This window comes from Thalassophryne amazonica, chromosome 14, assembly GCF_902500255.1.
Source record: "Thalassophryne amazonica chromosome 14, fThaAma1.1, whole genome shotgun sequence".
In the NCBI taxonomy this organism is placed as follows: Eukaryota; Metazoa; Chordata; class Actinopteri; order Batrachoidiformes; family Batrachoididae; genus Thalassophryne; species Thalassophryne amazonica.
Genome location: NC_047116.1, coordinates 19,806,870 through 19,831,100, shown reverse-complemented (window position 1 = coordinate 19,831,100; position 24,231 = coordinate 19,806,870). Strand labels below are relative to the sequence as shown.

Sequence of the window (24,231 nt, the reverse complement as noted above, 5' to 3'; positions counted from 1 at the left end):
AAGGAAATACTGGATCACAAACTTCTTACTGCATATTGATTGATATTAGGCCAAATATTTATAATAAGATGCTCAGAAAGGACAAATACAATCCAGTCCACAGCAGATAGCGGCCACCTCTGAGTAGAGGCTGCTGCTAGCCGCGGGCGTCTGCGCACGCATACATGCACAATTGCAGCATGGAATACTACTTTTTTTTTGTTTAATTTTCAGAATTGAAGGTATCCGTAACTGAAATAAAAATGTGATTAACTGTGAATCCCTACTTCAGTGTTCCTTCAAAAGGGTCATACTAGAAAAAAACAAAACTTTTTAATCTCTAATACTGAAATAAGTATGAACACAGCTGTAGACCGATACCTTCTCTTCGAAGGCAAAGGGGACGTGGCTTCTATTTCATTCTATAGCAACAGGCGCAGAGGCAGGTGCAGGTCTAGGAACCTGAAGAACTCTTACACACTATATAGTAGGAGTCACCAAACCTTCTCCTGAAATCCACCTGCCCTCTGTTCTACCTGCTGCAACCACAGCTGATAAAGTCTGGTGGTTCCTCACTCTTGATTGGCTGACTTAGTTAGGAGTGGGGGGAGCAACAAGAGTTGGAAAGCACGCAGGGTACCAGGTAATCTCCAGGAGCAAGGTTGTTGACCCCTGTAACCACCCTGTCCATCTGTCAGTCCACGAGTGTTTTAAGTACAACTCTGAAATTGGTTGGTGGATTTCAAATAAAGCTTCACACAGTGGTAGCGCACCATACGAGAAACGTGCACGAAGGACAATAATTCAAAACAGATGTCTTCAATAAGAAGTATTTAATCACACAATATTTACTACCACTGATGCATAATACCCACAAGCAGCTAGTACAACAGAGCATTGAGGTATTACACCTCTTTAAAGTACTGGTAGGTGAAATTTTAACTTCCCCTCCACCCACCCGAAGAAGAAAAGAGAAGAATCGCCTTCTGCCGTTACACAAACGGTTTTTCTGGAAAGTACTGCAACATGTAAGAGTGGCAGACGCTGAAGCACCACAGCATCCAGGCTTCCGGTTGTTACACCATCATGTGACTTACTGGAGGAATGAGGTAAGAGGCTAAAACCCTGCATGGCGTCACTGGGAAAACAAGCCACACAGCAGACAGACAGACTTCAGGCTCACTGGTTTTGGGCCAAACCTTCAGCAGCAGGAGCCCTGAGCGACCTTCTGTCTGAGTGACTAACAGCAGCAGCGGCATCCGGTTGTAGGTCACAGACTTTGGCAACGGTCAGAAAACAACGCAGCGACGCCACAAGTTGCTCCTAATCTCGGCTTTTCACCGACTGAACTGTGCATATTTGTCTAAGAAGGTTTACTGGAATTAATGTTTACGCAGTAGTGGAAAAGTTCAGCTCTAAGCTCCTTCACCAACAGTTACTGGGCTAAACACCTGATTCCTATTGGAGCCAAAACTGATAACTTACAGCATTAAGCCTTCTGGATTACTGATGTTATTTAAGGATAGAAGCACTTAAAGGAGCCATAAGGTGCAAAAACCCTTGTAGCTTCCTCTTACAGTTAAATATTGGTGGGTTTCATGTTAAACATCCTCAAAGTCCCACAACTGTACGACTGTGCGTGTAGGATCTATCCCACTAAAAGCAATGCTCTGGCCAGAAGTGACTCGTTTTGGACTTCCGTGACATATGTCACAGACATTCATATCTGGACCCTGTTTACTCCGCCCACTGGGTAATAACCCATGCAGGACTGCCAGTGTGTCGTGAACGTTGGCTTTAGGAGAGGCCTGATTATAAGTGACTGATGTAAATGTTACATTTCCAAACTATGTTCCATGCAGTTTGCAAACTAGCACAAATGCAGATTATTATTATTATTTTTTTTTTGGCACTTCTGAATCTGGTCATACCTGGAAGGGCACTCTGTGCTCCCTGTAACGTAAGGAGGTTAAAACCTGATGTCTCAGGTGCCAAATAAGCACCAAAATCATTTTCTCAAGCATGGTTTAGGGTTAGAACTGGGATAAGAATTAGGGTTTAATTTTTCTGAAATGCATAAAAAGTTGGCCACTGCTACTGATACAGTGCACAAACCAAAGATGCTATTAGTAGAGCACCCGGTTACTTAAACTAGCCAACGTCACAGATTCTCACCCTATCCTTAATATTTGAGCTCAAACTTCGTCTCCTGCACAGATTCAATGCCATGGCGTTCCTCTTTATCTCGTCATGATCACGGCAGTTTGTTGTTGGACACTACAAGAAAAAGGAATAAGGTTACCGTATCAACAAGGACTTTGTTAAAAGTCTGGAAATTTGCACACTTCTGCTTTCCAACCAATGCTTTGCACACTTCTGGAAGTCTTGCACTGTATTAGCAAGACTATGATTGGATCCATCACCAATTCCAGAATATTTCCAATTTGCACATTGCAAGAACACATGTACTAAAGGGTGCCCATGCTTATGCAATCCACTATTTCGGCTCTGACCGTTTTTGAGCATGTATCACATTGTAGAGATTTATTTTCACTGTGACGTTAAAGGGTGTATTTTACTTTTTTTTTTTTTTTACGCTGCGAACCAGTGAAAGCAGGGTATTATTGTGTGTGTGTGTGTAGACAAGATAACTCAAATCAATCATATGAATTTCCTTTAAACATGGCGACAATATTACTTGGATGATACATCTAATCTACAGGTGATTAGATTATAAAGTGGGTCAAAGGTCAAGGGAAATATGCGCCTAAAAATACTTTTTAAAAAAATATCTCAACCTAAATGGATGATCTAAAGCAGACCAGCAAAATATTTGTGATTGATTGGTGTCATATTGAAGTCACACATAAGTCGTGATGACGTCATAGAGAGTTAAAAACACCGTTACGGACGTGTGTATAATTAAATTGTGACGTGTAGAGCGCGCAGGGTATGAACCATCCCTTTGATGCCTTTTTTATTATTATTTTAATTCTGTTATAAAACTTTTCCCATAACTCCGGGTGTGACTGGTGGTCACATGATGTATCTGCCCCAAGTTAGCAACAACACACATACACAAACAAACAAAAACATTACCAGCAGTGTCCCATATTGAGATGTTGTAAGGCCCCCACTGTTTGAGGAAAAACGCCCCTCCGATGGTGGTGGTGACGCTCTCCTTGAACTTCTTCTCCATGTACCTGTGCAGGAGCGACGTCTTGCCCACGTTCATGTCTCCCAGGAGAACCACTTTGACGTCGGGCTTCTTCATCGCGACCACCGCGGGGCGGGCGGATCCGCGCTTAACGTCGGCTCGTCCGAGTCGCTACAAGTCGCGAAACCTGGTTCATACTCGCCATTCAGGGAGAGGAAAAATAAAAATAAAAAAAACTCACTTTGTGACCGAGTATCAACGCGAACCGAACTTTAAAAAAAAAGTACAGAGGCGAATGAGGAAGTGAGAAAAAACAACACACGTGAACAGCGGAGAGACGTTTTTACCCTGAGCGCTGACTCGCAGGCAAACTTTATGTTGCCTGTCAGTACAGGCTGCTTCTTCTTCCTTCTTCTTGTTTAAAGTAGACCTGCATTGAAATAAATGTGGTCAGATTTCCGAAAGAAATAGCTGATATGTATTTATAAGACCCTTGTGAATGCAGTAAAGTAAATCTGTAAGCCCAAATTTGTAATTCAGCGGAGAAATCTTCATTTAAAAATGACAAATTTGCAGCTAAAATTTAGCCCTCTGTGAAAACAGTTTGTACAGCCACATCATTTCCATGACGTCAGGGACAAGACGACGCGCTCCCGCCTTCAGTCCGATCCTGCATTGAAATTGATTTTATCTGTTAGTAATGTTACTTATACACGTCCTGGTTTCAACATCCAAAAGTAAGCTGCAATGAATGTGAGATACAGATCTGTGTGCTCAGATCAGCATCGACAGCGGGCGCCGTTCTTCCTCTCCCGCTCTCTGCCTCCGCTACGCTCGCTGTTTTAATGCGAAGCAGCCGGTACACCTGCAAGGACAGACTTCTTGCGGCAAAATCCACAGCACCGCACGTCTCGGCAATCGGAGCCCCAGAGCTCCACGGACGCTGAGAGAGGTTTATATATTTTTAATGACTGGGATTCTTTGCAGGTCTCGCCTCCATATCCCGCGATGGTACCGGAGGCCAAAGACAGTAGATTTTCATTGCGACACCACTCAATCAAACGGGCGTATGAAAAAGTCGCCCAAAATAATTTTCAAGCACAAATAAAAGAAATGTGTACTCGCCAAACGTACCGCAAGACAATATGAAGTTTTAAAAAAAGTAGATCCTTCTGTATAAGACAAGAAAAAAAAATCCACAAATTACAATTGGCGCAGTGCATGCTGGGAGAGGGTCTTGTCCGTGACGTCTCGGCAGCGTCCATGATGAGAGGGACAATTTGCGGAGGGCTAAATGTTAGCTGTAAATTTGTCATTTTCAAATGAAGATTTCTCCATTGAATGACAGATGTGGGCTTGCAGATTTATTTTACTACATTCAGAAGGATCTCATGTGTAAATCTTCTTGTGTGTGCGTTCCCAGGTCTGCTGGGGGCTCTCCTACCGTTCTGAGGGGGGAGCAGCACATTAGTGTTTTAGCTTTTCCTCGATCCGTGTAAGAGCTTTTGCAGTTTCTCTTAATTTGGTTGTATCTTCTTCAAAGATATCCTCCGTTGTTACTTTCGGGCATTCTTGCCTATTGATTTGCTGGCATTCCTCTAGTATATGTTTTTGAGTTTCCTCCTCAGCATTGCAGAACCTACAGGATACGAGGTCTGTCCGTAAAGTATAGGTCCTTTTTATTTTTTTCAAAAACTATATGGATTTCATTCATATGTTTTTACGTCAGACACGCTTGAACCCTCGTGCGCATGCGTGAGTTTTTCCACGCCTGTCGGTGACGTCATTCGCCTGTGAGCACTCCTTGTGGGAGGAGTCGTCCAGCCCCTCGTCGGAATTCCTTTGTCTGAGAAGTTGCTGAGAGACTGGCGCTTTGTTTGATCAAAATTTTTTCTAAACCTGTGAGACACATTGAAGTGGACACGGTTTGAAAAATTAAGCTGGTTTTCAGTGAAAATTTTAACAGCTGATGAGAGATTTTGAGGTGATTCTGTCGCTTTAAGGACTTTTCACGGTGTGAGACGTCGCTCAGCGCTCTCAGGCAGCGTCATCAGCCTGTTTCAAGCTTAAAACCTCCACATTTCAGGCTCTATTGATCCAGGACGTCGTGAGAGAACAGAGAAGTTTCAGAAGAAGTCGGTTTCAGCATTTTATCCGGATATTCCACTGTTAAAGGAGATTTTTTTAATGAAAGACGTGCGGGCGGATTGCAGCGTCGGGACGCAGCCGCCGCGACGCTCCGCCACAGGAAAAACACCTCCGTTGGAAGCCTTAAGGACAAGTTGGAACATCTCCAGCTGATAAACAATTTCTCATATACTCACTCCACTGAAAGCCATCAAAAGCCAACTGGATTTTAACAAATGGTTATCAACACGGAGGTGTTTTTCCTGTGCCGCCGCGCCGCGTCGGCTGCGTCCCGACGCACGGACCCGTCCGCACGTCTTTCATTAAAAAAATCTCCTTTAACAGTGGAATATCCGGATAAAATGCTGAAACCGACTTCTTCTGAAACATCTCTGTTCTCTCACGACGTCCTGGATCAATAGAGCCTGAAATGTGGAGGTTTTCAGCTTGAACAGGCTGATGACGCTGCCTGAGAGCGCTGAGCGACGTCTCGCACCGTGAAAAGTCCTTAAAGCGACAGAATCACCTCAAAATCTCTCATCAGCTGTTAAAATTTTCACTGAAAACCAGCTTAATTTTTCGAACCGTGTCCACTTCAATGTGTCTCACAGGTTTAGAAAAAATTTTGATCAAACAAAGCGCCAGTCTCTCAGCAACTTCTCAGACAAAGGAATTCCGACGAGGGGCTGGACGACTCCTCCCACAAGGAGTGCTCACAGGCGAATGACGTCACCGATAGGCATGGAAAAACTCACGCATGCGCACGAGGGTTCAAGCATGTCTGACGTAAAAACATATGAATGAAATCCATATAGTTTTTGAAAAAAATAAAAAGGACCTATACTTTATGGACAGCCCTCGTACATTGGCATATTTATTCCTATAGTTGCATTTTACTGCCAGCATTCTTGTTCTTGCCATCATGATGCTATGTGCTTCCATCCTGTTTAGTTTGTCCAGGTAGGGTTTCCTTTTCCCTACTTCCAACGTTTTTACGCTTTCAATGTAATGTTTTACCTTTGATTTGATCTCTCCTTGTTCTTTGATATTCTTCTTTAGCTGTAAGTAGTTTTTTGTTCAAAAAATCTGACTGCATTTTTTTTCAATGCAGGTCTCCTTTAATGGCGGTTGGCAACCAGCTTCTATGGAGCATTACCGCCACCAACTGGACTCCTCCTCCTCCTCCTTCTTCTTCTTCTTCTTCTTCCTCTTCCTTCTTCGTCTTCTTCCTCCTCCTCCTCCGTCTTCTTCGTCTTCCTCCTCCTCCTCCTCCTCCGTCTTCTTCTTCTTCTTCTTTCTTTCTTCCTTCTTCGTCTTCTTCTCCTTCTCCTCCTCCTCCTCCTCCTTCTTCCTCCTCCCTCTTCTTCTTCTTCTTCTTGTTTAATGGCGGTTGGCAACCAGCTTCTATGGAGCATTACCGCCACCAACTGGACTCCTCCTCCTCCTCCTTCTTCTTCTTCTTCTTCTTCCTCTTCCTTCTTCGTCTTCTTCCTCCTCCTCCTCCGTCTTCTTCGTCCTCCTCCTCCTCCTCCTCCTCCGTCTTCTTCTTCTTCTTCTTTCTTTCTTCCTTCTTCGTCTTCTTCTCCTTCTCCTCCTCCTCCTCCTCCTTCTTCCTCCTCCCTCTTCTTCTTCTTCTTCTTGTTTAATGGCGGTTGGCAACCAGCTTCTATGGAGCATTACCGCCACCAACTGGACTCCTCCTCCTCCTCCTTCTTCTTCTTCGTCTTCTTCCTCCTCCTCCTTCTTCTTCATCTTCTTCTTCCTTCTCCTCCTCCTCCTTCTTCCTCCTCCTCCCTCTTCTTCTTCTTCTTCTTCTTCTTCTTCTTATTCTTCTTCTTCTTCTTGTTTAATGGCAGTTGGCAACCAGCTTCTATGGAGCATTACCGCCACCAACTGGACTCCTCCTCCTCCTCCTCCTTCTTCTTCTTCGTCTTCCTCCTCCTCCTTCTTCTTCGTCCTCCTCCTCCTCCCCCTCCTTCGTCCTCCTCCTCTCTCTTCTTCTTCTTCTTCTTCTTCTTCTTCTTCTTCTTGTTTAATGGCAGTTGGCAACCAGCTTCTATGGAGCATTACCGCCACCAATTGGACTGCAGTGTTGCTCAGGAGGCTAGCATCCCCAAAACCAAATTACAAATAAATAAATAAAAATAAAAAAAATACAGCCGTCGACTCTTACCCTGTGTAGTAATCCTACAGCGCCATGTCAGAATGTCCCCAGTTTAAAAAATAAAAAAACATTTTAACAAAAATCTGACCTCCAGTTTCAACATGTTACAGCGCGTACAATGAATAAATACATCCATTAATTAAATCTGAAATAGCACTACCATATTTGATATTAAAAGTACTTTCCAAAGGGGTTACATGATCAAATTTGCAGAATAAAACAGACTCTGTAGGAGTACATGTGTTCTCGCCCCAAATAGACAAGCATTAAATTGAATAAACACTATGTTACATGTAATTTAACACTCAATCTGTTTTATGCTGCAAATTTTACTGTTCATGGTCACAGGTCCAGTTCCTAGATTAGGATCAAAGGTGAGTGCTTATTTACCAAAGGTTAGTGATCATAAACCATGATGATTGATCAGGATCAAATGTTAGTGGTAAAGATCAAAGTACAGGATCAAATAAATTAAATAAAGGTTAAATTAAAATTAATAAAGATTACTTATTATACCAAAAAGAGATTGTTAAGGATCCAAAGTTCAGGATGGCAGGTCTAGATAAAACATCACCTTATTAGTTATTTTATTTGATTTTTTTCTACACAAAATTGTAAGAGTTTGTGCTTTTATTGTGTTATCCTCTGCAATATTATTTATATGTATTTTGCTTTGTTATATTACTGCAAAATAAAGCAAAAAAGAAATGCATAAATACAAAATTAAATCATTGAGACAGTCATACTTTACCGAATTTTGGTTTTATTACGTTTTTTCCTGATTATTTTCTGTCTTTTTATTTTTTTTACATACGTGGTGCTTTCTTTAAACCAATCATTTTTATCCCACAGTCGACGTTTTGCCGAGCTCAGTTTTGATTGGCTGTGGTTGTCATCCCGCCTCCACATTCTTCCGCCTTTTGCCAGTCTTCGATTTTAATGGGATTTTACGTGAGTGTGTTATCTCAGGAGAGCTTCGTGCGGTTATCTTTGGCTAAAGTGCTTCATGATTATTTGTGCACGGTTGTCGGCGTTGGCGCGCGGCTCGATTTTAGGTAAGAGGAGCTGCGTGTGTCGGTGTTAAAGACATGCCGCCGCTCGCCTTTTGGTCTCTCACTGTGGCGCTGTCGATTGTCACAGCGTGGTTGTGTTTAAACGAAAAAGGTAAAGTGAAAGCACTATCTCAGTATTTAGTATTTATTATAAAGTGCTGTTAGCTAAGATTACATGCTGTTAAAGCGCGTGCAGGTCGGTCGAAGAGTTGACAGCTAAATGATGACGGTGGTCTATAAGACCGCGCGGACACCGCATGCGAGTGGGCGACCGTGTTGCCAGGTTTTCAGAAAAACAAGCTCGCTTAGTGTAAAAAAAATATTGCTTAATCGTTGATAAACATATTATAAAATGTAAAGCAAAAATATATCATTGGCCATATTGTACAGTTGCATATATTAGTATTGTTTAACGTGGGCGGCTAAGAGTGAATGCTCAAAATAATTAAGAACTAGAAGCACTCAGAGAGTGCAAACGTCCGCCAAGGCCATGGGGTCACTGACGCCATAACATCTACACGCTGTGGAATCATTGAACCTAAAAAAGTCTAACAACGATGTTTGCTCTGTAGTAAAAAAACTTTAATCTGCTGTGACTGGATAGCATGTATCCTTAGCGCTTGGCATCACAGTTTATTGCAACTTGCACCTTTTCCAGAAGCTACTGTCATCTGAGCACTGATATTGATATTGCATGTGCTTATAGACAAAAACAAATAACAGACAAAATTCAATTTATTATTCAACTAAACTGCAAATATATGAATTTTTTAACATTTATGAAACACTTCTCTAAACAAGGCCATAGGGTCACTGACCCTAAAGAGATCCCCTCCTTGGCACAGTGATCTATTCAACAATTCAGTGTTACAACCAAAACTATGATACATACACTTTTCTTTCCTTTATATTTGACATCTTTGACCATGAAAACATACCACTAGAAATTGGAATCACTTTTATGTCTTTATTAGTTCAAAAGTTATTGTATAAAAACAATTTTTCGGTAATGGCGGTTTTCTTCTGGATCTAGCTCCATAACATTTGAAGCTACATCAAATCTGATGACACCTTACTGAATCAGTACAGATTCAGCTACAGTTTGGTGTTAGTTGTGCATCTCAAGCTTCATTTGTCACCTCACACTGACACATTTTCTATTTTCCCTATATTTCTGCATATTCTGGATCGCCAGATCTGGAATCCGGATCCGATCATCACCAAACTTTGTTGTTTGATAGAACATATGATTATGTTACACCCTAATTTTTTTCAAGCCTTTCTGCCTTGTTTTTGTGGAGTTAGAAACTAGAATGTCAAAATTCCCCCTATCCCGCAATGGTGAAGAATCCTTTAAAAAATTCCTGGATCCGGATCGTGATCTAAAATTTAATCACTTGTTCCTCTTGGCATTTCCAACCACTCCACAAAATTTCATCAAAATCCATTCAAAACTTTTTGAGTTATCCTGCTGACAAACAGACAGACAGACAAACAAACTCGACCGAAAACATAACCTCCTTGGCAGAGTTAACAAATGCACCCGAACGTGATGACAGCTGCAACTGCTTAATGCTAACTTTTAACATTGAAAATGCCATAGACATGCTAACGTGTTAGCATCGTGATCCGGATCACCACTAAATCACTTGTTCCTCTTGTCATTTCCAACCACTCCACAAAATTTCATCAAAATCTGTTCAAAACTTTTTGAGTTATCCTGCTGACAAACAGACAAACAAACAAACGTGACCGAAAAACATAACCTCCTTGGCGGAGGTAATGATTGTACACTTCTTCATGTCTTGTGGAGTATCACAATTCTAATACGGTCTTAGCCCATATTTAGAAGTGGACCAAGTCCAGTTATACAGAAGATAAAGCTTCCTTACTATTTTGATGTAGGAAACATGCCCAAAATAAGCAACTACAGTTTGGAGGCATTCCACAAAATAAATAAATAAACCTATGCATCATCAGTTTTACTTGATCAAATGTCGAACAGTATAGAACATAGAGAGCATTGAAGCCACACCCACATTTCATCAGATATGTATGGAAAAATGTTTGGGCTTTTAAACAGTCAAGTTCGCAAACAGTATAAATACACACATCTGTGTGACTCAGCATCATAATTGTGAAAAAAGATTTCATTATTACAAGATAAAGTGTCCCTTTCTTTTTGAATGCAGTACCTTACCTGAAATTTGTCATTTTCTTGTACATTATCATTAAATTAAATTTGACCTTGATCATTAATGGATTCTAACTAACATCACTTTACATTCATTTATGAACAAAAATTTCCATGAACAAAAGATCAATCTTGTAAACATTGTCTCTTATATCGTAAATTCATAAAAACATCCATAAACTTCCACAATTCCAACACCATCTCCTTGTCAGTCACCAAACATCAAATAAAATCACCCCGCATCTTCCCATCTGTAGGTGCATCGTACCTGCCAAGTTTGATCAAAATCAGAACAGGCTTTAACATTCATCCAATCAAAAACAGGACCACCTCCAAAATGCGTTCCTCCGGCGGCATTGAAAGTCACTTGTAATAAGCGGACCTGGCAACATCGGCGCCTCAGCAGCAGGCAGAGGACGGTGACGTCCCCCACCTCAGAGGACTGATCACGGGTCAGTTTTATAATGTCCCCAACGAAGGCCGAGGGTTTGCAAAGGGCAAAGAAAGCTGGTCTCCGGTCAGTTGATCTCAATGGGTATAGGCTACGCATTTTGTACACCACGTAAAGGATAAACACGCTCTTGCTAGGACACAAGGAGTTGCTGTATAGACGCGATAGAAATGGTCCCCAAGTTGAAAGCAGCATACATTTTTTAACTTTTTCAAGTGTTTGGGGGCACTTTAATCGAGCCGTTGCGGACGCGGTGTGCGGGTTTTGAGGGCGCTTCTTTGATGCTAAGCTAGCCGCGCGGACCAGACGACGCGTCCGTCATAATCCGCATTGTGATTGTCAAACGTCTCGCTCTGGGATCGGCTATGCACGGGAACACGACGCGGGGTCTGCTCTGGTCGGACGTGGAGACGAGGACCTTGCTGAACATCTGGGGGGAGCAGGACATCCAGACGGCGTTGGATGGAAACTTCCGAAACAGCTTCGTGTACCTGGACGTGGCGCGGAGGCTGGCGGCGATGGGCTTCGACCGGACGCCGGAGCAGTGCAGGGTGCGGATCAAAAGCCTCAAGAGACAGTTCCTCTTAGCCAAGGAGGGCAACCTGCGCAACAACGGCCAGTACCACAAGATCTGCAAGTTCTACGACATCATGGAGCGAATCCTCAGCAACCGAGCCGTGATTGACCCCCAGGAGCTGATGGACGGCGGGATGGTGGGGGAGGAGGCCGCGGACGGGCTGGAGGAGGACGGAGATGATGGACAGGACGCTTACTCCGAGAGCACAGAGTGTCCTTATCCCGCAGAGACTGAGGTCAAGATGGAATATCCCTCTGTGCCCATTTCGATGCCGGTTAAAGTCCCAATGGGCAACAACAGTAAGTCCTCGGTGCTGAAAACAATGGCTGCGTTCGCATTACCACATAGAGTGACCTGAATCTGATTTGTGCCATCTGGATGGTTCACATTCTATCCTCTATAGCTTTTTTTGGATTGGTAGTAAAAATCTGATTTGTGTGCATATCTGATCCCATGTTGTAAGGCGTTTTACGGTCTCTCACGCGACTGCACATCCTTTAACCGTACCTCATGTCAAACGTTTTGTTTTCTTTTTTTGGTGCAAGTGTTGATCGGAGTTATAATTAGTGTATCATCAGACGTCACAGTTGTAACAAAATACACCTGGAATCCAGTCTGAGCCTTCAGACCAAAACAGATTTGCAAAAATGTGATTTGAATCATATTTCAAATGACCTACAAATGAGGCTTAAAACAGACTAGGACGTTGATCCGTGAGGAATGACGGGTTGTAGATGTGGTCGCTTGTGCTATATACGGAGGACATCTGACTGTTGGGGGGAAAATATGTTTACAGTTATGCTACATTTTTATAAGTACTGACGAAGAAAAAATATCTTGGCTTTTATAAAGTATTTATTGAAGGTTTAATCTGTTTTTGGTTGTGTTCAATTCACTAAAATGAATGTGTCATCAGTAAGCTTTTTTGAAGGTATTTAACCAGTACAATATTCCATCTTAAAAAAAAAAAAAAAAAAAAGAAGAACTGAAGTGAGAGACACTGTGTGAGTGTGAACATGTTAATTCTGGCTTCGGATGGACAGACTGATGAATTCTGTTAGGTCTGCAGCAACCTCGCAGGCTTTTATTTTGAAATACAGGCTCTTATTGTAGAAGTATGTATTTGGTCCAATACCTTGCTGTTTTCACGATTTGAATCCTCGTGAAAAAATCCTTAAGTATGCTAAAGGACGGAAGTCAGCTCTTTCTGGATTTTCAGCAAAGACACAGAGACCACTCCCCTTTTACTATATGGATTTGGGGCAGGGAGAGACTGATGTCAAGCAATTAATTATTTTTATTTATTTATTTGTTGACTGTTGGCATTTGCAACATGGGATCAGATTCAAGTTGAATATGTGCATAAATCATATTTTTACTGGCACTCTGAACAAAACCAATGATGTGACTTGGATCGGATCTGACAGCTGTCTGCCAGACATCAGATAGTAACATTCATAAGTATTTGGACAATGACACCGTTTTTGTAATTTTGTGTCTGTGCATCACCACAGCAGACCTGAAATGAAACAATCAAGATGCGGTTGAAGTCCAGACTTTTAGTTTTAACTGACAGGGTTGAACAGAAAGAATATTAGCTGAAACAGTCCTTTGAATGGTGATGCAAACATCAAATTCGGCACACATACTCCTTAGATGGTACTCTTTTGGAAATAAATAAATAACTGGCCACTTGAATGTTCAATAGACAGCCAGGTAGGGGTCATTTGAGAAATTACACAGGCGTCAAAATTTAAAGATGCTCCAATCATATTGAAAACTACACCACATTATTTGTCTGATCATAAAGATTCCAAAAAGGTATAGTTTGGATATTACTGAATGTTATGAGGTGAAAACTTTAAGAATGGTGACAAAGGTCAATTTCAGTTTGTACAGGGGTCAAAAGCTAAAGTTGCTCCAGTTTTGGTTTAAAAAAGTGGTGCATATTATTGTTTGAGGTAATGATATTAATAAATGGAATAGTTTTAACTGTATTGAGCGCTTGGTCTGCAAAGTAAAAGTCAAACAAGGTTGACGTCCATTGGATTCTATGACGTGACATATATTAATTACCCTGTAACATGATAACTAAGCATGACACATGGTTCACACTATTCCTTTTTAGAGTCCAACTAACTCAACCAATAATTTGCATCACTTTTTACTAAAACTGAAGCAACTTTAACTTTTGACTCATGTACAAACTGAAATTGACCTTTGTCACTATTCTTGGCATCTTTACCCCATAGCGCCATAACATTAAGTCATAGATAGGCCAAACTGTACCTTTTTGGAATGTTTGTGTCCAGACAAATAATGTGGTATAGTTTTTAATATGATTGGAGCATTTTAAATTTTGACCACTGTGTAATTCCTCAATTGACCCCTACCTGGCCGCCTATTGAAAATTTAAGTGGCCAGTCCGTTATTTCAAAACGGTAATGTCTAAGGAGTATTTGTACCAAATTTGGTGCTTGCATCACCATTTGAAGATTTCCTCTGTAAGTATTCAGTTATCTGCTGCAGTATTAACTGTGTAAGAATTTCAGCCATTTTTGCTCCAGCTGTCTCCATTTTCAAAAATGTCAGTGATTCCTAAGTCCTTAATTATATATTTTTGTTAAGTCCCTTGAATTAAAGGTCAAAGTCAACACTTACAGCACATCTTGTTTAACTCTATTGAGGTGGTGTACAAATGCAAAGTTACACCAATTGGGTTGCTGCCCAAATACTTATGGATCCCACTGTAAAACCACATAGAGGCACTAAAATTCACACACTGGGCTTTTCATGATCCCTCCAGGCTGCTTTAAACTGCCACATGCTCATTAATCTGAATCAGATTACACTGATATCAGAGTTGCCAAACCGCTCGATGTGGCACGATTTCAGAATCATCTGGTGGATATCTGATGTTATCAAAACATTTTCTGAAAGAAGGAAGAACATTCAGCTGAGTCCTATCCTGTGATCTGTTTTTCTGCCTGAATGTGGCCCAGATCTGTTTTGTCATGTTGGTATTCTTAGGAGCAGTCAGAGCCTTATCACATACAGGTGCAATACATACATTTAAAAAAAAATATATATATATCACATTCAGATGACTTTATCTGATAATGTGACTTTAACCAGTGAGCTGATCAACAGAAGATTCATTGCCACCAAATTTGCTGATCTTGTGTAATTTATAAGAAATGAAAAGTACAAGAAATTATCCAGCGGAGCTTCTCAAATGTAAGAATTTCAGATTTTATGTGGTTATGTCACTAAATAGAATAGGATTGGGCTTTGTATTATGTATTAGACAAAAGCAATCAACAGATTAATCAATAACTGAATAATGTCTAGTTACTGATCTGAGGAGTTATTGTGGTTTTGGCACAGATTCTGACTTAATGCGCCGTTTGAGTTTTGGCCACAAATTGTATTTCTTAGGTAAGTCTTCATAAAATTCAAAGTTTATGTGAGCATTTGTCTAAAAAGTCAGATAAATCTTAGAATATCGGAATGCTGGTGTATCAAATTGGATTAGGAGACTCATAGCAGACAACTGATAATATCTGTTGGGGTCTGCTCAGGAGGTAAATAAAAGAATCCTGGTGTGGTTGTGGTGCTACCGTGGGTGAAGGTCTCTCTGCATCCTTTGAATGCCCTGATTGATCAAATCCTGTTGCAACAGCGTGTATTTGATCACATGTCCTCCTCCTTTCAGGTGCTTCAGTCAGACCACAGAACAGCAGCCAGGCAGTCGGTAGTTTTTCAACCATCAGACCCAAACGTGCACGGAAGCGGCGTGCAAACTTCCCCATGGAGAAGCTAATGGAGCAGTTCCTGGAGCAGAGTGCTCAGGCTGAGGACAACTTCTACCGCATGGAGGTGCAGCGCCTACAGACGGAAGACCGCCGCAGGGAGGCCGAGCACGCCAGGGAGCTGCACATGCTCCAGATGCTCGGGCAGATGTTCTCCAGCATCTCCTCGGCCAGATCCCCCTCCGTAGCTGCTCCCTCTAAGGCCGGCCCACCTTCCCGCGGGCCTGTGTCCTCCGGCACCTCACCCACGTGCACACGTGGCCAGTCCAGTCATCTGCGACGCCCTTCACCCCAAGCAGACAGTTTCACTCAGCAGAGTCAGCTGTTGAACCCAGATCCTCAGGCTTTAGGTATAAGCCGCGGTGTCATGTATGCAGCCGTGAGGCAGAATGTGTGAAGAAGCGGAAGCTAATCCGCGGTAACGTTGCGTCGTGGTGCCACACGTTTGACGATTTGAGCTGAGCGGGATGATAATTTATCCTCATAATTACCTCTGCTGAAGAGGTTGTAGCTTTTTGTGTGTGTGTGTGTGTGTGTGTGTGTGTGTGTGTGTGTGTGTGTGTGTGTGTGTGTGTGTGTGTCAGTCGGCCTCGCTCACAGTTATGATTCCTTTATAAACAGGAAAAAAAGTCAGAAGAACATTCTGGTGAAGGTCTGGATGCAGGTTCAAGAGTCCGTTCTTACATGTGGGATTCTGTTCATTTATTATTTCAGCAAGCTGGTAGAGATCAAAGAGCTTCTTAGAACCAGATGTTAAAGTTTCTGGCCCGCAAAAAGTCCACAGACAGTAATGTAATCCATCTGAAAATAACCCACATCACAAGTCGGCAAGACACAACCAGTTTGTGCGCCTGCTGCTTGCAGTGCACACAACAATGCACCGTAATGTCTAAACCTTCGTCTCTCACCCGCAAGCTGTGAGCGAGCACGGGTTCAGATATTCAGGACTTCTGCAACAAACGAGAAATATCTGCCTTAAACTTTGCTGACATCATGAGAATTAGTACGTACACAAACAGAAACCCGAGCCGTTATAGTGTATTTTCTGGAGTATAAGTTGCAGGGTTTTTTTTGTTTGTTTGTTTTTGCTGTTTGGTTAGTGTTTTTTTTTTTTTTTTTTTTTTTTACTAGTTTGAGAGTTATAGCCCCTTGCAACCTATATACTTTTTTTTTTTTTTTTTTGGCAGAAGTGATTTATACCATGGAAAATGCAGTATGTGTAAATCTAAACTGCACAGTGTGTGTTTACAAACCTACATATTGGCCGTGATGCAGTTTATTGTGTATGAAGATCAACTTCCATATCTGTCTGATTGCGCCGGTGGAATGTTGACCTTTGGTGGAGCCTCGTGAAGCTTTCCTCATATTGACCTGGAAAATGTTTTAAGGCTTCAAATGATTTATCCAAGTCAAGGGCAGTAGGTTGGCAAATAAGTTATGCGTTGGAACAAATATTTTACATGTATGTTTTTTGTGAATGGATAAAATTAATGTTCATGATTAACACGGTATTGGCCTGAATATAAAAATAAAACAGCCCCGATTAAAAGATGACCCCATGTTTTGCAGCCCTGTTTCCAGGGCATGTTACAGTAATTTGTTTGAGTAGCACTTTTTGAACAGCAGTTGCAGAATGTTTTACAACAACATAAGACTTTAAAAAGGAACAATAAAAATGCAACATCTATCTAAGAACAGTGTTAAATTGGACTTTAATATGCCATAAATTCAGAAACAATTGCTGGGCGATTGAAATTATAAACTAGGGATGAGACAAAAAAATAAAGTCCATAAATTGTTCTTTTTACATGTGCAATTGATAGAGCATGAAAAAACAAAGAAATTGACACCAAGATTGGTTAAGAAATAAGGAAGTTATGGTAATTTTAGTCTAAAAAAAAAACCCTGTATATTTTTTCCTATCAATCAATTACGCACGGTCATTCTTGCGTTCTCAAAAACCACATTCTCAATATTGGATTGTCATGAAACTTCATCATTATGTCGACAAAATATTATTTATTTTAGGCCTACTTACCTTTGAATGAGTGCTGTAAAGGCGATCGTGGTTTTTACGCTTGGTAAAGTTGAGCAAAATTTTCAGCACAAACAAAGTACATCCATATATAAGATATACCTTACTGAATTTTCATGAAAGAAATGGCAGAATTGAACCAGACAAAAACGAGGTCAAAGAGGAACTTCCTGCCTACGTCATTACAAGGAATTCCATGGGAAATACCCCAGCGAGACAATGAAAAAAGCGATCTTTGTGGGGAATCCTCTGCACACTGCGCACAACGATAAACGCATCAATGGAATGCGCATGTAGGCCTCGATTGGGAGATTATCTTGTCCCTATACAATTTCATAAAAGACTATTTCAGTTTTCATTTATCTAAAATATAAAGTCCCTTAAGTGAATAGTGCCTTTTTGTCTTTTTTTTTTTTTTTTTTTTTTTTTTTAAGAAAGCTTATATAAGTTACCAAGTGTCCTAAAAACAGGTGTTAAAATTTGTAGCTGTAATTACTTTAAAGATAGAGAGGAGAAGCATCCTAAAAATAAAATTTCAGGACCCATGTCTGTGTTTGTATCTTTAAATGGAAAGGATCTGCTGCTAGCCACGCCCTCTCTGTATTTGGAGGGGTGTCTCTCTCCCACAGATTATGTGGGCGTGTCTCACAGATTACAGGTGTGGATTTCTGTGACATACCCAGATTTGTATAATCTGTAAAACATGCCAACATAATCTGGGTGAGACACACCTCTGAATACAGAGGGGGGGCATGGCTAGCAGCAGATCCTTTCCATTTAAAGCTACAAACGTGGTAACAGACTGTTGTGTTCTCTACGGGGCTCTGTGGTTGTGCTTCAGTTTGCCATGACGGTCTCATTCCAACTTCTGTGTTAAAGCTAACTTGGAAAAGGAATTTGTTAGCTGGTGCATTTTAAACGTCTCATTTTCTGTCCCCAGTGTTTGACCGCTATTACAGCTTGGGGTCTTCGTCGCACCGAGTCATGGAAAGTGAGATCCTGTCTGTGGTAAGGAGCGCCGTTCCTCCGCTCACATCCAAAAAGCACAAAGGACAAGACGGACGGATTGGTATCATTGGAGGTTGTCAAGAGTAAGTCGAGTAAAACCAGGCTGCTCCTGGTTTGGTTTCCAGTGCTCTTAACCAGTAAGAAGAATAATTCTACTTGTTCTCTCGACAGCTACACCGGAGCGCCGTACTTCGCTGCCATTTCTGCACTCAAAGTGGTAAAGATTTGTCTGTTTTTTTTTTACTCTGAAATGACGGTTTTGCTGGTTTTGTGTTTCACTGTCACACTTCTGTCTGCAGGGCGCCGACTTGTCTCACGTGTTCTGCACAAAGGATGCTGCAACTGTAATCAAATCATACAGCCCCGAGCTGATCGTCCATCCTGTTCTGTAAGTGCGCATCAACCCGCGGCAATAACGACTCTCAAGGTGGCGTTTATTGGTGGGGAAATTTATTCTCGCATTACGTCTATAATTAGAATGTTGTGTCGTCATGTTGCATCATATTTGTTTACGCCGTACAGCGTTTATAAGGCATAATAACGTTCTTTAGAATTCCGTTAGCCAGGTTACTTTATGTGCGACGCGTGACGGAGAATATGAAGTTTTTTGCGATGTTTTGTGTGTGTCTGAAGGGACAGTCCGAATGCGGTGGAGGAGATTGAGAAATGGCTTCCCAGACTGCACAGCCTGGTGGTGGGACCTGGACTGGGGAGGGAAGACTTGTTACTGAAAACAGCCAAGGCACGTGGATTTACATTCGAGCTTCTTTTACACCCAAAACGCACCGACTGCCTGTGCGCATCACCACAAACCTGTAGTCACGTTTTTAAAATGAACCCACAGATGGTTCACAGTTGAGAAGGCGACTCTTTCCTGAAGGACGCTTAAGAATTTAATCCCGTCACATCCTGAGCTCATTTTTCACTGCACCTGCAAGTCCTGCAACTCCATGGAAACAGTGCAGTAATAGCGCGAAGTAGGTTGACTTGGAAAACTCATGCAGTATAGCACAGTACGACTTTGTTTTCTGTTCTGCCATCTCTCCGTCTTCTCTCTGCTTCACTCTGCACTGCAGGAGCTTTGCTGAGTTTTTGTCACGCGACTGTTGGTCGCAGTCGAGTCACTCGAGGTCTCACACTTACACTGTGGAGTGTATTTATTTTAAGCAGGATCCAGATGGACCAAACCGTTTATATTTGAAAAGTAGGATAAAGTGGTTTTGATGAAATATCACAGTTTTAAATTTAGACCCGATGATGATGTTCTATTTTACAGCCATGATAAATTGTGTTATTTACACTATTCTTTTTGAGACTCTGCTCTTTTCAAACCTGGAGAGATGGCAGTTCACGGGTTGAATAGTTAAAGGACAAATTCACCTTTTCACAGCATTTTTTTTTTTTTTTCAATCAAGCCTTTGAGCGCTCTGCTCACCTCTGACAGTTACTCTATTTTCAGTGGGGTTTTTAAGATAAGGTTAACTTTATTTATCCCGAAGGAAATTACGAAACAGTAAACTATGTTGGCTTTTTTTTTATACCAAAAAGTAAAACAAATTTATGCGACATGACTGCAACTTATTTGCACAAGCTGTTTGACAATATTGCACATAACTCTGAATAACTGTTCATTATGTATTCATCCTGCAGAAGGGGGGGGGAATTATACAGTCTGATGGGCACAGGTAGGAAAGACCTTCTGTGGCACACCTCTGTGGTCTCGGTCTGTGGCTGAAGGTGCTCTGACAGGACGTCAGTGTGGCATGCAGGGAGTGAGAGGTGTTGTACAGGATGCTGAGCAGTTTCCTCAGCATCCTCCTCTCTCTCATCTCTACCACAGACTCCAGCTCAATCCTCAGGACAGAGCCAGCTCTCCTGATGAGCTTGTTGAGCCTAGCCCAGCAGTCACAGGGCGTGAAGTGGGGTACACCCTGAACACCACGCCAGTCCATTGCATAGCCACATATAGACAAAGTTTCCAATCCACCTAATATCTTTGGATGTGGGAGGAAGCCAGAGCACCCGGAGGGACCCACGCACACACGGGGAGAACATGTAAACTCCACACAGAAAGGCTACAGGTGGGAATCGATCCCATGACCTTCTAGCTGTGAGGTAACAGTGCTACCCACTAATCCACCGTGCTGCCCCCAGTAAAAAATCTGACATGGCAAATAAAAATTGAAATAAATTCAACTAAATATAACTATTTAAAATAAATATATAAATGAAGCTGACAGTCTGTCGTAACGTGCTTATTGTTTGCTAATGTTTGGGAGAATCGGATGTTTTTAGCCCATGTGTATTTAAATCTATGACTTCACCTGTAGCGGTGTGATAGTCACAGAGTGAACCTCATCTCAGGTTTCGTTTACTGTTGAGCAGAAAAGCGGTTTTGGAACACATTGTTTTTGTTTTTTTAATTCAGCTTTTTTTTCCCCCACCTCTCACAGGATGTGATCGAGAAATCTAAAGCCAGAGATATTCCGGTCGTCATCGATGCAGTAAGTACTCTTCTTCACATGGTGGATTTTCTTTGCAAAGCTACACAGAGTTCCTGAGCGTCTGTGGTTTGTTCTCTTCCAACAGGACGGATTGTGGCTCATCACTCAGCAGCCGTCCGTTATTCACGGCTACCAGAAGGGAATCCTGACACCCAATTTCATGGAGTTCACTCGACTGTTTGAGGCCCTGGTGTGTCTCAGCGCACACGTCTCTGTGGGTGATACCGTCAAAGGAATTCTCGTCATTATTGTATTTATTTTTGTATGTTTCAGCACCGCGAGCCAGTGGACAGCAGCGACTACCAACACAGCGCCATGCAGCTCAGCGTCGCTATGGGCAACGTCACTGTGGTGCTAAAAGGAGAACAGGATGTCATTACAGACGGCAGTCAAGGTCGGTGTTGTTTCCGAACATGAGCACAACAGGAGTGTGAGTGCTAATTGTAGTGACTGCTGTTCTTGTTTGCAGTGATCGCGTGTAGCACTGAAGGCAGCGGCAGACGATGTGGTGGACAGGGTGACCTTCTGTCTGGGGCTATGGGGGTGTTGGCACATTGGGCCTACGCTGCATCTGCAGACGGAATACTCAGAAGGTGACGATGTGATTGGCTGGTTGTTGGCAGTTCTCCGATTGTATTGCATACCGCATACTGACAAACCTTACTGGTGCTTCAAATCAAAATCAAATCAACTTTATTTATAAAGCACTTTAAAAATCAGCTACAGCTGAAACAAAGTGCTGTACACAAGGGGACATATAAAAGGTAACAAACCACAAAGTACAAAAAAAACAAAACAGTTAAAACAGCCAAAACAGATCAAGAATCTCATTCTGGGTTAAAAGCCAGTGCATAAAAGTGGGTTTTAAGATTAGTTTTAAAAACAGAAAGTGAAAAGGCCTGCCTGATGTGGAGCGGTAACTCGTTCCACATCTTTGGAGCCACAACACAAAAAGCTCGGTCCCCTCTGATCATACGCTTGCACCTCGGCACCTCCAGGAGGAGCTGATCAGCTGACCGGAGGTGGCGAGCAGGGGCGTAACAATGAAGCAGTTTAGAGAGGTAGGGCGGGGCAAGGCCATTTAAAGATTTAAAAACAAATAAAAGAATCTTAAAATTAATTCTAAAATGCACAGGCAGCCAGTGGAGGGAGGCCAGGATAGGTGTAATGTGCTCCCTCTTACGTGCAGCAGTTAGCAGATGGGTGGCAGCATTCTGAACTAGCTGGAGACATGCAAGGGAGGACTGGCTAATTCCATAATAAAGTGCATTACAGTAATCCAGCCGGGAGGTAATAAAAGCATGGATTGCTGTTTCAAAGTGCTGATGTGCAAGAAAAGGCTTAACCTTAGCAAGCTGCCTTAAGTGAAAGAAACTCGATCTGACTACTGCACTGATGTGGTGGTCCAGTTTAAAATCGTTGTCCATCTTAAAACCCAAGTTTGTGACAGTAGATTCCGAAAAGGCTGACAAAGGCCCCAGATCAACAGGTGAGGAAGAACAGGAGCTGCTAGGGCCAAAAACAATCACCTCCGTTTTCATTAAAATTAAGAAAATTCAATGCCATCCAAGCTTTAACATCCTCAAGGCAGGACAAAAGGGGCTGAAGAGAAGAGGCATAATTTTTCTTTAGGGGGACATATAACTGGCTGTCATCAGCATAGCAGTGGAAGCTGATGCCATGCTTTCTGAGAATGAACCCCAGGGGAAGCAAATACAGGGAGAAGAGTAGGGGTCCAAGAATTGAACCCTGTGGGACCCCATATAAGTGGAGCAGAGGAGGACTCACAAACCCTGAGGCCAACGCACATAGTCCTACCAGTTAAGTAGGACCTGAACCAGTCCAGGACACTACCACCGATGCCCACAAGCTGCTGCAAACGATTTATCAGTATGTTGTGGTCAATTGTATCAATTGCTTTTATTTGTGCAAGCATTTTAAAAGACAAGTTCACTTTTCCTAAGCTTTGGAAAAGCCTAGATCTATCCATCTTACAAGATGGATAGATGACAGATCACAAAAGGTTGGCTCATGGTTTTTAGTCATAGACTGGATCATTTTATACATCAGCAAAACAGGGGTGGGGGGTGAATGTAGCTTTGCTTTCCAAATAAGGCACCACTCGGCAAAAGTTGCTTTTTTGTTTTGTTTGCCCCCCCATTGCCCTTCACCTCCATTTATAAAGAGACAGCAATACTTGGTATCTGTTGAATTTTTTTTCCCCCCTCAAGATTGCGGAGAGCTTTTCAGAAATGTCTGTTTAAAACAACAACAAAAAACTTTCGGCTAGAAACCACATATGTCTGGCTTTTCCCACACAAAGAGCTGTTAAACTTGTCAAGACTTCAGCTATTGATCATTTTGCTCAATGCACAGGAGAGTGGGCTGGGGAGGAGTGGCCGAGGAGGGAAGCTTTGTTTATATCCTGAAGTGTGTCACAAGTGTGACATCTAGTGGAGAAGAAAATTATAACTCCTTTTAAAAATTATTTTCTAAAGTGGCTTATCATGCACATAGATATACTTCCACATATGTAGCTGTATATTTCACAAGTACTCTGTTTTTGTTGTTGTACAGTGTGAATCCATCGATGGTGGCAGCTTTTGGGGCTTGTGCTCTTACAAGACAGTGCAACAGTCAAGCCTTCCAGCGACACGGCAGGTCCACCACCACCACAGACATGATCCAGGAGATCAGCTCAGCCTTCAAAAAGCTCTTCGACAGCTGAAAACTGCCACAGGAAACCAGAACCTCTCTTTATATAAACCAGTATTTACTCAGTTTTGCAAAAAAAAAAAAAAAAAAATCTGTTGATATAAACACTAACTTTCACACAGGGACTCAAACAGTGTTTTTGCAAGTGTTTGGATGGGCTCGAAGACACTAAATGTTCTTAGAAGGCTGAGTCTGGATGGAGGTGAAGAGAAATGTGTGTGCTGTCCCATCAAAAACACTCAGAACCCGGAGAAAACTGTTGTACCGTATTTACAAGGACACACTGATGTGCTGTTTGAATTGAACGACATGAACCCTTTAATAAAAACGAGTAGCGGTCTTCCACGTCTCGAGTAAAGCCGTATTTATAAAAACAGTGTTCAGAGCCTGCAGAGACTCAGACAGGAATTTACTGAACCAGAAACCCAAATGAGTTTTAAAATTAAAAAATGAAAG

At 42.0% G+C, this 24,231-nt stretch overlaps 2 protein-coding genes and 1 long non-coding RNA gene across 9 annotated transcripts in view; 1 reads left to right on the top strand and 2 right to left on the bottom strand.

Moving 5' to 3' along the window:
- rab20 (RAB20, member RAS oncogene family) overlaps window positions 1-3,406 on the bottom strand; it is an 11,373-nt gene extending 7,967 nt beyond the window's left edge. For all 3 annotated transcript variants that reach the window (XR_004564701.1, XR_004564700.1, XM_034185815.1), the window contains exon 1: window positions 3,079-3,406. Coding sequence is in view for 1 of the 3 variants with exons in the window: in XM_034185815.1 (XP_034041706.1) it covers window positions 3,079-3,253 (175 nt within the window). In the remaining 2 variants the exon portion in view is untranslated. The remainder of the gene's footprint in view (window positions 1-3,078) is intronic.
- The window catches only part of LOC117524083, a 21,152-nt gene extending 6,659 nt beyond the window's left edge, over window positions 1-14,493 (bottom strand). Inside the window, exons 1-2 of the long non-coding RNA XR_004564702.1 lie at window positions 14,481-14,493; window positions 14,066-14,067 (exon numbers count right to left, since the gene is read on the bottom strand). This is a non-coding gene — a long non-coding RNA (uncharacterized LOC117524083). The remainder of the gene's footprint in view (window positions 1-14,065; window positions 14,068-14,480) is intronic.
- Window positions 8,332-24,231, top strand: naxd (NAD(P)HX dehydratase). Of its 5 annotated transcripts, none has more exons than XM_034185810.1 (11): window positions 8,366-8,482; window positions 15,417-15,863; window positions 18,489-18,639; window positions 18,728-18,773; window positions 18,856-18,944; window positions 19,190-19,298; window positions 21,010-21,060; window positions 21,146-21,250; window positions 21,334-21,454; window positions 21,530-21,653; window positions 23,638-24,231. In XM_034185810.1, exons 1-11 carry the CDS (start codon window positions 8,434-8,436, stop codon window positions 23,786-23,788), a joined length of 1,443 nt encoding a protein of 480 aa, XP_034041701.1. In that variant the 5' UTR covers window positions 8,366-8,433; the 3' UTR covers window positions 23,789-24,231. The 5 variants fall into 5 exon arrangements, with proteins under 5 accessions (XP_034041704.1, XP_034041703.1, XP_034041701.1 ...); XM_034185809.1 differs by lacking the exon at window positions 8,366-8,482 and adding an exon at window positions 10,945-12,000; XM_034185813.1 differs by lacking the exon at window positions 15,417-15,863 and having other exon boundaries at window positions 8,332-8,378.